The sequence below is a fragment of the Rutilus rutilus genome, assembly GCF_951802725.1.
Source record: "Rutilus rutilus genome assembly, chromosome: 2".
In the NCBI taxonomy this organism is placed as follows: Eukaryota; Metazoa; Chordata; class Actinopteri; order Cypriniformes; family Leuciscidae; genus Rutilus; species Rutilus rutilus.
Genome location: NC_140210.1, coordinates 24,973,745 through 24,988,093, shown reverse-complemented (window position 1 = coordinate 24,988,093; position 14,349 = coordinate 24,973,745). Strand labels below are relative to the sequence as shown.

Sequence of the window (14,349 nt, the reverse complement as noted above, 5' to 3'; positions counted from 1 at the left end):
AGCTGGCCGTGGAGGAGGGGGTACTGTCACGGATCCACTCAGCACACCTCAGCCAGCGTCAACTCAACACACCTGGTCGCGATCTCACTCACCCGAATTCTGATTGTCTGCACCTGCAACTCATCACTTCACTCTGGATATAAACCCCAGTCACACCACAGCTCACTGTCCGGTCTCGTCTTCAGACACCCGTGACTCCCCAGCGCTATTCTCCACGACTCTGTTATTCTGCAAGTATACCTCAAGTTCAAGTCTCTCATTACTCTCTCTGTGTGTTCCCTGCCAGCTTCATTAACCGGTGATTTCCTGGAATCCCTCAAGATCAAGACCAGTCCTGTTTGTCTCAACCTACCAAGCTTCATGTATCCCAGTTCCATGCCCTGAGTGACTCTATCTGGTTCCTGCATTCTAGAAACTCTAAGTTCTACATTATATTCCCTGAGTTTGACCATTTGTGCCTCCAAGCTATCCGGAGCTGCATACAGTGTCTAAATAAACCTTTGTTATCCTTATCTCTGTGTCCTCGTTCATACAGTGGTGTGACACATACACAAATCATTTCTTAACTAAGCAACTGTTTCTTAAATTATCAGACACTCACCGCACTGATGTTAACATCACCATATATTGGGGTTTCTACCATGATTGGAGCAAATATTGTCCCACCATTCTTCTGGTCAATTGTGAAGTTAAGCTGATTAGGGATCTGAATTAATGGCTGTCCGAATGATGTAGAATTATTATTATTAGTATTATTATGCTGTTGATTTGTCATGTTTCCAGAATGTGTTTGAACGCTTAGCGTTTGAACGTCACCATCTGTTATAAAAATTAACAATTAAATACACAACCAAAACCATGTAAACATTATAGTAAAGCTTATTGAAGATTGAGAAACATATTGAACTACTAACAAAGTAAATTATAAATCTTTTCCTACGTTTGATATTTTTTTTCAGATTTTTTTAATAATATTACCAGTTCCATATAATCTTTATTAAAAAATAAGACAATAAATTATTTTATTTTTTAAATTTGACTGCATTCTTGTCCATTTCTAAATGTTTACTTTTTGATGTATGAATTATAACAGACTGATGGGAAAAAAACATTATTTTGCTGTTACTTTAAAAAAAATATATATATTATTAATATTCAACAATTTCTTTCTTTTTGTTAGTTTTTATTAGTTGTAATTTTACATAAACATTTAACTTTTAAAATAAAGGTTTTACAACAACAACATCTGTTATATTTGGGCTCCATGCTCATCTATTTACAGTATATATGATATTGGTGAAGGGGGCCCACATGAATATTTTTTCAGGGGGCCCCGAATTCTCTAGCTACGGCCCTGTTCACAGGAGCCACTGAGAGCGAGTTCCAGCTGATAACGGTCATAAAGTGCGAGATAAGGTGCAAGTAGCTAAACTAAATATTTCATATTTGACAGCTGTTTTGAGAAATGTTAAACAACGACAAAAATAATCAGGCAAACTAATCAACTTTTTTCTAATTTCACCATTTTGAACTTAAAATAGGCCTATAATACATGTGATTTAATGTGAGAGGAGAAGAAACAAATAACAGCCATTTTCATCATATTAGGCATAAGATTAATAATGAATGTGTACATATTGTGAATTAATCTAATAAACATATTTACCTAACATCCATAGCCTTCAGTAAATTAAGGCTAGACAGGAACAACAAAGTTCCTTTTTAACTCTGCCCCCTGCTCTAGTTAGAACTTTGGAGCGCTTAAACGTGTGGGGCTCAAAAATAAGTGTCATTTGGAACTCTTTTATTGTTATTTTTATCAAAAAATATGTTGATAATGATTAAAAACTTTAGTGCCTTTCGAAGGCATGCATGGGATTGTGTGTCCATATGCTAGTGAGAGCGAGTGTCTGGTGCTCAGAAATACATTCTACAATGATATAAAATATATCTTCATTAAATGCCTATTTTGTCTATTCTACTAATGTCTATTCTTTAATCCACACTTAAATTGTAAGCGCATAATATCACCTGCTCAAGTACTTCTTGATGAGTTTCTTCTGTATTAAACAGCGAATCTTCTCAGTCAGATCGTCGCAAGATCTCAGGAATCCTCTCACACTGCTCGCGTTCACGCGCTCCATCGCTGCACTTGTGTGTGACTCGAACGATTCAAACTTCCATAAAGCGCGCCAAAACAGCAGCGCGGAGATGTGACGTCACGTGTCGAGCGGGCGTTCGTAAAAAGCACTTCAAAAAATATTTACATTAACTCCCGTCTTCAGCATCTGATGATTCCCGATACTATAGTTACTTTATTCCTTTATGACTCTGTTTTTCGGTTCAGCATTTAATATCAAATTAGAGGTTATGGTTTTATTGTTTTACACTTCTCAAGCGATTTCTGTTTGCTTTAAACAAGCGACTTTTTATTTTAGATTTGATCGAGTATTTTATATTACAACGAATTTTGTCCAACTGTTTAATACAGATGTGAATTTGTTTGATCATTTCAATGCTAAAAACTCAAGTTTTTATTAAACCAATGTGATTCGACATTAAGTAGGCTAATTGTTGAGTATGATCTGAAATATTTAATCTTTTAAATCATGTAGTTTTTTTAATTATTCGAAATATTATTATTATTCATTTTATTTTTATTTAATACCTCCTAAAGCTCGCTTTTCAAATGTGTGTTGCAACTGCGGTAGCCGTTATGTGCCAAGAAGCTATGACAACATGTCTTCCAATAGCACTTCATCGAGTTTAATTGTACATGTTCTACTGTTATGCTGCCTATATAATGATTTACACAACCGAGCAATGAAAAAAAGCTTGTAATTTAGACCGTAACTTTGACTTACCTGTCGAGAAGAAAGCAGGCAACTTCAGCATCCCTTTCAAAGTCTTTCTCCTTCATTAGCTCTTTCCACCTGGGAAAAGCTATCCCGATATTACATCCCGATAAATACATTTTTTGCTTTTTGGCCACGAGGATTCCTTCTCCTGTGGCTCGGCATAAGTATGATCCAGCATTATATTTGTCCCGTGCAGTGCAGCCTTTTCAAATTTGCCGGGGGCAGTATCAACGCCTCCCATATGGTCTAGCGGTTAGGATTCCTGGTTTTCACCCAGGCTGCCCAGGTTCAACTGCCGGTATGGGAAGACAATTTTTTTATATATATTGCCAACAAAATTCAAGTTATTCAAGTTCATCAATAATCATTTTTAGTTATTCATAGTCTTAGAGGCCTACACGAACTGCAGAAACAAGCAGAAGATATGTAAAAACTCATAAATGCTGATTCAGTACTGAATCATTTTCACAAATACAATTATATTGATTATCATTTTAAAATGCTCTTTTGACTATGCCATAAAATAAAGGCATTTTTTTAATATTCCAGGAGAGTGCCTTGGAGTTTTTCTTTTGTTTAAAATCTACTCTACCTCTTCCAAAGAGCACCTCTACCAAGATAAGTGAATCCGGGAAGCGCTCCTGATCTACATGTTTTACAATTATATTGAATTCAGAAAATTTCACTATGGAATATTTACTTTATCTATCATAATTTCAATTTAGTATGTCATCATTTAAACTTTTCATCTCATAATTATGACGCATAGTCATCATTTTAATTTAAACTTTTTAAGTCATAATTTCGACTTTTTGTCATAATTATTACTTAATTCAGATTTACAATTTTTGTCAATTACGCCTTTTTTTAATGTAATACTTAAAACGTTTTTAAGTCATAATTTGGTAACACTATTTTGATGGTCCTTTTGAACGTGCTGTTGACTATAGTAGTGTTGCACCTGCATGTCCACTAACTCGCTTGTGAGAGTCAGAGTGTGTAAAGTAAACTCTCATTAGTGTTAGTAGAGTATTAGTGGACTGGTAGGGTTAGGGTTAGAATAAGTTGAGATATAGTTGAGTTACTTATAGTCAGTAGAATATCTGTTGGGGAGCATCACAATAAAGAGTTAGCAGATATTAAGCACAGTCTATTTTTTTATGTTTAAATGACAAAATACTATTTTTTCAACCGAGTGAATCTACACATGAGAGACCTTCAGAAGTCATAACTTCAGGGGTCAACGGTTTAGGTCAGTTGGCGAAAACACTACACGTGTAAGGTAGTTTTCCAGATTTCCCCCCATAATCAAATACTGTATTACACTTTTCAAAGGATAATCTAGTTTTAAAGTTAGAATAAAAAGTTAAAAACCAAACATATCTTCATACCTGTTGTGTTCTGACACAAGGCCATTAACTTGTGTTCTGACACAAGGCCATTAACTTGTTCTTTTTGTTTTATAAATGTATTTTGCTTATTTCTACAAATATCAACCTGATAAATATGGACTTAATACACGATTAAACAAGATAATCATGCTACACTCAAAAAAATGATTCAAGGCCTTCTTAGGTATGACACATTTAAATTGTGTTCACTTGATTTAAATATATCTAATTAGGAATAATACGTATATATATTTAATAAGTCTAACGTAAAATGTATAAATAGTGTCATCTATGAGATTTTATTTAATTTGGTTAAAGGTGCTGTATGTAGTTTTCAGCGACCTCTAGCGGTGATGTTTCAGATTGCAACCAATAATTTTACAAGCGCGTGCTCTTGCGCGTGCTCGAATTTATGAGCGAGCACTGTGGGTACCTTCCAGACTGAGACGCAACACACCGGAGAAAGCATCACACAACATGCTGGAAACTAAGGTAAACTCCCACTGCAACGTTACAATAATAGGCTACTTTTATCAGCTTGACGTTGAACTAATGCTCCATGCTCGTACCATAAGCAACCGTGCCGAATTTTGCCACTGCAAGCACCACTTCACATTTTCTTCAGGAAATGTACATTCTAGGTTTGTAGATAAGGTTTCTCCATGATTCAAATGCCCTGCTGATGTTGAGCCGTGTTTTTTCACCCGAAGTTCATCCGATCCACGTCTGGCCTTATGAGCTTCAGCAGAAAAAACTTTTTTTATTTTTTTATCAATATGTGGAGTTTGTGTTGGAGTCTGTGTTGTGCTGGGAGCAGGTATTATCAGACATGTCATAAGTTGCATAAGTCATAAGTCCATGTCATAAGTTGCAGTGTCGTCGCTGTTGAGTGCAAAGTCAGTAGGCTAGACGAGGCGAGAGGCTCAGGAGCGCGCGTGCAGGTCACGTCACTGGATTTCGCGGTAAATCCGACCTGGCACCTTCACATAAAAATAAGAATATTTGCTTTCCAAGGTAATAGCAAAACCCGCAAAGTGGATCATTTTAATGTGAGATTACAACCCCTTCACACACAGGCAATAAAAAAAGGATTCATTTTAGTAGAAAAGTTACATACAGCACCTTTAACTCAAATTAATTTGGCTTCGGAGCGCGCCATTTGCGCATGTGCAAGACAAGCTCAGAGAAGAACATGCTCAGAGTGTGGCCGCCATTTTATCGTCTGCCGCCGCAAGAAGGACTGCAACGTCGTATTCGTTATTGGTAAGTATTATCTTGTTTGAGTATTTGTAACAAAGAATTTACCTCACTGTAAGAGGATGTGTAACTTATATCATAATTTTGAGTGAAATATGCATGCAACAGCAGTGAAAGTTATGCGAGGTGAATTGTTTTAGGTGTCCCTTCGATAGCTCAACTTACTCACACAACGTGCAAATTCTGTGTTAGACCAGTCTAACGATCCCGAATTTGACTGTAACTGCAGAATTGGTTCTTAACTTATTGGCTTGCTAGCTGGATTGATATATCCGTCATAAAATGAATTAGAGGCTTGCGATCGCCGCGATTGATTCGGCGCCGAATCTATTTTTAGCTGCGTCACTCACTCACGCTGAATTGGCCACAGTGCGTTTTTCTTGATCAAATTTGACCTGCCTAACATGAAAAATAAGACATTTCAGCATAAAATCATGAAGTGAGGTGTTCCGTGTTTCACAATCACCATATGACATTAAGCGCTGTGGGGGGGAAATACACGAAAACATCGTTTTTGTTCAAAGGCCTGTTTAAATAATTAACTAGAGGTAAGTTACATAAGGTAGAACGTATATCTCAATATTAAGAACTTTTATCATGTAAACTACCTATTTACAACATCGTAGCTGAGCTGCCCATGGTAAATCAGAGCAAGTGACAGACAGGGGTTAATCTAAGTTAACGTTACATCAGAACACCTGAAAAATGTGACAGAATGGACGATATAGTCGTCTGTTTTTGCATTAAACACGCTATTTGATTAATGCTATAAAACGCATATTTGTTGAAATTATCGATCTATGTATTCTGTGAACTCCCATTCATTTCTCAAAAAATAAAAAATAAAAATAATAGGCATCTAACGTTATCTATCTATATATAATACATATGCACTTTGATGGCGTATAATATGCACGTACCCCACACCACTAAACCTACCCAAGGGTTTACAGTGCGTAAATAGGCTATGCATGTAAAAAGTCATTTTTGCGTATCAACTGCGCGATGAAACACAAAGCATGCTATAGATATGCATTTTCATGCGACTGGGTTAAATATTGCTGGTAGACAATTGTACCAAGTAAACATTTTAAATTATTTTAAAATCAATTTAATTACTTGAGAGAATTGTAAAGTGTCATATTAAGGGATTAGTTCACCTCAAAAAGCATATTTTCATATGAGTACTGGTTCCCACTCCTAATCAACATCTTCTCTTTCACAGATTTATGAATATGACCAGGTGAACAGCAACCTCCTAGTTATAGTAAGTCATATTCAAATATTCTGATTTAGGCTACTTGTGTCATTTGTTAAATATGGTATCTTATAATACTTTTTTATTCTTCTTTTTAGGATTGTGAATGTGGCAGTGCAAAGAATGTGTCCATCGAAACTAGCTAGCAGGTATTTGTTGCTGCAGCATTTTATGCAGACTCATCTGTGCTTTAGGGGCAGTTTTCGCTATCCATGTCCATACACAGATTGCCCATGCACGTTTAGTATATGGAGTATGGACTAAGCTTCTTAATCACACGTACAAAATACATGCTAAACAGGAAACTCCAAAGCCAGAAGAATTAACAACATTCCAGTGTCATGTGTGTTCATGCAAGGAGCTAGCAACAGAAAGATTATTTTCAACACATAAATGGACATCTCAGGCATAATGAAACAGTTCAGTGTATGTTTGTAGGATGTGCATTTGAAAGTAATATTTACAGGACATTTAACACCCACAGATACCGGAAACACAATCCACATTCCACATTCATTAATAGACTTCAAACCCATTGTCGTCAGCCAATGCCCATGATAGAGGTGTTCAAGAATCAATGGCCAGCTCTTTTTCAGCAGAGTGAAGTAAGTAAACATGTTATGTAGTGTTTTATTTTAGTCGTTATTAGGTTCTTTTCGTAGTAAGAAATTGTTTTTGTGTTGTTGTTCTTTTTTTTTTTCATTTTGAAGGTGAACACAGAGTTCATGCAGATCACTACGAAGCCACTGCAATCAATGTTCCTACAGCTGGACCACTTTTCAGATAAACTGATGCAGATCTTCAAGAGCAAAGGAGGAGTGAAGGGGCAAAAGATCAAAAACGCCCTGGCGATCACAGACTCTGTTAGTATAAATGCATGCAATGTCTTCTGTTTTGTCTAGTTATTGTACAGCTTTCTGCATTTGGCTAATTTCAGTCTTGATTTTCCCCCTGCTGTAGTGTGACAACATAAACATCAGGAGAGAGTGCACCCTGAAAGGCCTGATGATCTACCCCAGCCTTTCTCAAAGTGGGTGCCGCGGCACACTGGGGTGCCCCCTGACTAGGGTTGCCAACTGTCCCGAATTAGCCGGGACGTCCCGAATTTTGGGTCTAATTTATTTGTCCCGCACGGGACCTCCCTTGTCCCGATTAAAGAGACTGCTACACACTGATCTAACCACTGACTGATACAACAGCAACACGACACTTGAGAATGATCACGCGACCACATCATCCAATCACAGTCCACACTCACGCGCATCAGACCATAACGAATATCAGATTATTGTTTGATTTGCGAACAGAATCCTCTACTGTCTGGTCGCTCCTGGTTCGATCCGGAGGTTCCGGACTCGCGCTAACGGCAAATCCCTTTCACTGTCCGGCTGGGTTTTGATTTCGGCAAATCAGTTTGGTGAATTCAAACATGATTATTGTTCATCATGAGTCCAACATCCAGCCACGCAAGAAAACATGAAATCTTCCTGAGGGAAAAGTATGCTATTACTTTCTTTAATTTCTTTAAAATGTAGTGTATAGGCCTACTGTTACAAAAGCTTTCTATTTCAGATAAATTCTATTTTGAGCTATGGTTTGTGTGTAATGTGACTTTGTGTGTGACCCTAAAATTCGTTTTAGAATTAAATTGTACATAAATAGGTTAAGCAAAACAAATGTGTTTTTATCTGAGAACATTTTAAATACATACGAACCTGAACTGACATATACTGTGTGATACCCTACAAATATTTTGAGTGTCCCGCATTTTCCTGTAAAGAACCACGATTGTCCCGCATTTTTCTTTTCTGAAGTTGGCAACCCTACCCCTGACTGTGTCAGGGGTGCCGCCAAAAAAATTCGTAGGTTAAAAAAAAATAAATAAAAAAAATTCGGACATTTCATATATAAATATATTTGAATTTACATAAATACATTCTTCTTCTTTTTAACCCTTTCGCACGTACGACCACACCGGTGTGATCAGTCTAGGCTGGTCCCTGGAGCACCGGTGTGATTAGAACGGTCAGTGCATGACGTGATCAACTGCTAAATTCAAATGTGCTTTCGCGCGTTGGCTGGCGCTGAGCCAGAGACAGGCGCGCTCAGAGCTGTCATATATCACAACTTTTCAGTGTTTTCATCCACATAATGTTTGTTTTAGGTTTCAGACATAAGTACTAAAAAACAATACATTTAGAGTTTGTAAAATACACACTGATGTCAAAGGAAGAGGCAATAATAATCCTTTCCATTATAATTAGTTTTATTCATATCAGATACACCCCAGCCGGCATTTCAACGTTGATTCACCGTTGAAACAACGTCAGGTACCTTGGTTGAATCAACGGTGAATTACCTTTCGATTTTGCAAAACGGATCAACGTTGATATTGTGACGTCGTTTCACCGCGGAAAAACAACGTTGATTCACTGTTGAAATCGCGACGTCGTTTCACTCTTACCTTTCGGGTTATGGTCTTCTGTCGACGTTGAATCAACGTTGAATTACCTTTCGATTTTGCAAATTGAATCAACGTTGATATTGTGACGTTGTTTCACCGTCTTACCGTTCATCATGCGAAAATACAATTGTACATTCAATTACAAACTAGTTTGCAGTTGGAACATGAGTCATCATTACAATGCTGACTGAATTTGTGATTAACTGTCCATACTGTACAATAAAAAGTGTTAACTGTCAAATGACTGGCGGCAATGGCTTAATTAAACACATTAAATAATGAGTTAACACATGCTCAAGATTGTAAAAAGTTTTATTCTGAAAAAACAAGTCTAAAAATACAAAAAGAAAAACCATCTCAAACTTTAAATTGCAGCGTTTTCAAAGTAATGTTAAAAGAAGTAAACATCTAAATGGAATATTTAAAGACAGTTTTTGTTCAATTACAGTAACCCTTAAATTAAACATTTAATATTTAAAGTGTACAGTAAAAAAAAATAAGTTTTTAAATTCTCAATAAAATGTGACAGCCTTGTGCAGTGCTCCGACAGCGTCCCAGCTCGAGGTCCATTCCGATGCCATCACTTCCTCTTCACTTCGTGCCCGCTGTCTGCTACTATCCTATAAATAAAAGCAAAAACACTGAATACACAATAAATCATGTACAAGATTTTCACTTTACAGTTCAATTTGTCGGGTAGAAAACAAAGTATACAACACTATCCATTCTAAAACACATATTTTATGTATTCAGATGTACATTTACACAAGAAATTCTTCAGAGCCCCAAGGTGGAATTGTAAAAAATGTAATATTACTCCATGTGTCAGTTACGGTTACTATAATCATAAGGTCATGATTTCATCCTTAAACCAGATGAAGAAATCAACAAATTGTGGTGTTGAGCTGAGAGGGTTGAGGTCTGTTGTTCTTTATATCTTTCAATGCAGGTTTATATTGTTTCAACAATTATATATTTCTGATAATATTTGTGGAGAACATTACACTGTTTTAATTCAGAATCCTAACCATACATTGTACTAATTAAAAGTAATTTATTAAATCAAGTAAAATAAAAAAATAACACAAAAGGCCAATGAATCTGTACCAGAAGTGATAGTGCAATGTAGCAGCTAAAGAATAATCCTCCACCAAATTGCCAGTAATCATCTGGATCCTTTGCGAATCTGAAGGGGGGAAAGAAGAAATTATTGTACTTAATTATTATAGTCCATAAAAAGCTGTTTTTTTTGTTTTGTTTTTACCATTCCTTTAAACAATCTTAAAAATTGTTAAAATTGTAAAAACGTTTGCCATTATAACATTCACACAACATGAACTGAGTTGTCATCTTTGAGACTGTTAGTATTAGCCTACATAATTAAAAATGTAAACATACACTTAAAGCATGGCAATCCCATCAGAAATGTGTATCATAGCAAGGGAAGCACACACAAAAAAGCCAAATGGTACACCAAAATCAAACCATCAAATAATTTTACCTGCAGCCGTATTTATCCTATTTTTTTATCCTACTTTCTATCAGTAACGTTAAATGTCTTATTTTAAAGATGAAAATCATACTTAATACTATTAATCTAGGTTTTCGAACAGTGGGTAAAATTGACTTACTGTAGTTGGTGAATGGGTCTTTCTGTTGGGTGTTCTCCCCCGATAAATAATTTTATTTCAATGCTGCTTGATCTAAAAAAAAATGTAAACAAATATATTTTCAATATCGTTATCAGTGTTTGAAGAGGTTATGTAAACTGAATAAATGACGGTTTTACCACTTTACTCATTCCCACACTTTTTGTTACCTCTCATGCGTTTTTAAACTAATGTTAGCTGACAACATTAAACACATAAGTTAACGTTACCAACAGCAAAACACAGCAATGTCAGATGGTACTAAGTTAACTTACATTGAAATACATGCTAATATCGCTACGCTAATGGTGAAGCAGTACAAACACACACACACACACACACACACACACACACACACACACACACACAGAGAGGTAACTTATTTATTTTATGAGGTTGCAAAAAACGTGTATGTTTGTCTAGAATAGCCTACCTCAAGTTCGAGTTCCTATGCTTCCTATGACGCTTCCTACGAACTCTCGGTTGTCTTCCACCATCTCGTCTATTCCTACAACCTGCACGGCTGAAATCCAAATCCACTGTTCAAGTGAGTGATGAGCTTTCGAGATATAATCAACCTATAAATCCTGCAAAGCACAAAGACACAGTTTTTCCTCACAAAGAAAAAACAGTCAGGTAAACCACAATGGTCGAGTTTTGTTATTTTTTTTATTACACAAAGTAGGCTATTGCTTTTGTCGTTATTTATATTTGCTGCTATATGCATGTATGGGTTAAAATGAGATTTTTGTTTAAAAATAACTTGCATGCCTAAAGTTGTTGAGCCCCTGAACCATTTAGCATTAATAAGTAAACAAGTATAGATATACATGCATGCATAAATACCTTTAAGTGGAACGAATAACTCTGCTGTATGGTGTCAGTCTCATTGCTGGCAAATACCTCAAAATAGACCTATAGAGAAATAAAATGAATAAATAAAATGTATTGTTGACCACAATATCTGTTAGCATAATAGTTCAAACAATTATTATAACTACAAGCAATGTAACATTATATTTGTAGCCTACCTCATTTAGTTGATTATTTACCCTATAGAACTTTTCTCACTGAAACAGCCTGGGGTAATTTAAAAATGTTTAAACCTTAAATATTTCAGTAAAAAGCCAAGAGTGTTATACTGTAATATTACATATTAATATTTTTCATATAATTTCAATTAACATATAATATACTTATAATTAATTTAACAACTCAAAGTATACACAATTTATCCGTATTTTAACAATTGAGAAACATGATGGCCTATACAGATTAATTACAGATATTAGATACACAGATTATTACCTAAACTATATAACAATACTATATACTATATAATAATAACTGTAATTAATTTAGATTGACACAAAAAAATTAACAATTAAATAACAGATGATCTTCTGCCACTGCCACCATCTCTGTCTGGAGCGTAACGCAACCATTTTTTGACTGCCTCAGAAAAGTCTACCTTGGAAGCCTCTTTACCTTGTGCTGTACTTCTCAATGCACCTGAAAACATTAGGAACAAAATTAAAGAGTAGCGCTTTGACTTTTGCCTTTTCTTTTTGTTGATCAAAGATGAGTTTTAAGAGATAAAATTAGGGCTGTGACGATATGGGATTTTTTCTTACCGCGGTGAAGAAGCAACAAATCTCGCGGTTTGGAACCGATACATTATTCGTGTCAAAATGACATATAAACATCTTTTCCTATTCTATTTTGCCTGGAAACGCTTCCTAAACGCGTGCCTGTTGCGTGAAAAATAGGCGTCAGTTCTATTTCTAGCATGCACGCATTTTCCTCATGCGTCTCATGCAGGAAGTGTGCAAACTCTAACCTGTTAACATGGGAGCCGAAATAAAAATGGATAAGCCACGCAGCAGCTGAGACGCTCACGCCACACAGCCAGGGTGTCGCCGGCCAGGTTGGTGTGCTGCACCAAAGTCCGGCAAACGTCACAGGATGGTTAATTCTAAGATGTGATCTTAAATTAGTGGTATTTCCTCGCGGATACATTGTTGCGACAAATACGGCATACTGCCTTGTCCAAGTTCACCGGCTGCCCCTTGTCACCTGCCTCAAAGCCAAAATGTTCCCAAATAGGCGACACAGTATTTGGCTTAGACACTAGATTCGTGGCCATTTTTTGAATAATGTCATTCGGCTAGCGCCGTCAACTGTTATTGCCTATATGACATAAGAGAAGTATTGCTACTTGCAATTAAAATCCAACTCCAACTGTTTACTTTATGCTTTTGTCTTTTATGCCTATGTGATTTTTTTCGTTGGTGAACATTTCAAGCTTTTTAGATATATTTCTCATGTGAGGCTAGTGATACGCTGTTTTTTCAGTTCATTTTTGAGATGCGCGCCAATTCACGGAGATCATGAAAGCGCGTCCTTTTATTTTACAAAAGCACAACGTTTTCTTGTTGTTGTGGGTTTACACAAATAAAAGTAGTTGCGACTGATGTATTATTCTTTTCTGTATGAGCAGAAATGATGGAGTATTTTAAGTTGTTTCCGCACTGTTGATAGGAAAATGCGAGTGATGGCACCGGCGCCTCCATGTCATGCATTGCGCGCTCCACACTCCGCACAAACACTTGGATATGCGCTTAATAATAGCAAACATTTATCTAGGTTAACGTTAGGGCGAGTGGCCATGCCAGACGGTTAAGTCCTCTTCATGTTTAACAAATTAAATCGTGAATTTTCTACGGCGAGTAGCATAAGCGCTGTGTGGGCTGGGCGGCTGAAACACGACACTAGAGAAAGCTGGTGTTTTTCTTTAAATAAATTAGTTTAGGATTAAAAATTAATATTGTTTGTGGGCTAATTAATGCCACAATAATTTGTTTATTTTATAGGCTACTTAATTTACGTAATTAAATTGCGTTCATATTCTGGACTCATCTGTTTTTCTGTAGGATAGTATGGTTAGAATTTGATCTTATAACATGTCCATTAGGGGCTGCTATATCAGCTTTTTGAACGTAGATGTAGGCCTATGATAGTCATGATAGGCTTAGGCTATATCAATTTTATGTGGATAAAGGCATATTTTGTACATAAAATTGATAGCAATAGCGGAAATAATATGTGGCAGCAATGTGGCACTCTGACGACACCCAAGTCGACGAAATAGTTAGTGAGGTAACAGGGCTGGAGCAGATCCTCCTCCAGGTATGTTTATGCATTTCTGAAAACAAATTATGAAGCTTTTTTCCCGTCATATTTTATTAAATCTATTATTGAGGCCTTTACATTTATGTTCTTTCACTTTGAAGTCATAATATAATTTTAGTTAATGTTGAAACAAATTAAATTACTGTTCCAGGAAGATATCATACTTTATTTCTCCAAATAATGCTGCCACAACTGCAGTCAAATTAAGATAAACAAAGTCTTAAAATGAGTAAAGTAATTATACAATAAAGATTTGTTTTGAGTGCGGAGCGATTTAATA

At 36.1% G+C, this 14,349-nt stretch overlaps 1 protein-coding gene across 1 annotated transcript; it reads left to right on the top strand.

Moving 5' to 3' along the window:
- Window positions 1-5,438: 5,438 nt before the first annotated feature.
- Window positions 5,439-7,955, top strand: LOC311279244 (uncharacterized protein; the record flags this gene model as incomplete). Its single annotated transcript, XM_084390602.1, has 6 exons — window positions 5,439-5,512; window positions 6,732-6,773; window positions 6,863-6,913; window positions 7,249-7,369; window positions 7,475-7,627; window positions 7,725-7,955. Exons 3-6 carry the CDS (start codon window positions 6,888-6,890, stop codon window positions 7,953-7,955), a joined length of 531 nt encoding a protein of 176 aa, XP_084246728.1. The 5' UTR covers window positions 5,439-5,512; window positions 6,732-6,773; window positions 6,863-6,887.
- Between the last annotated feature and the right edge of the window lie 6,394 nt (window positions 7,956-14,349).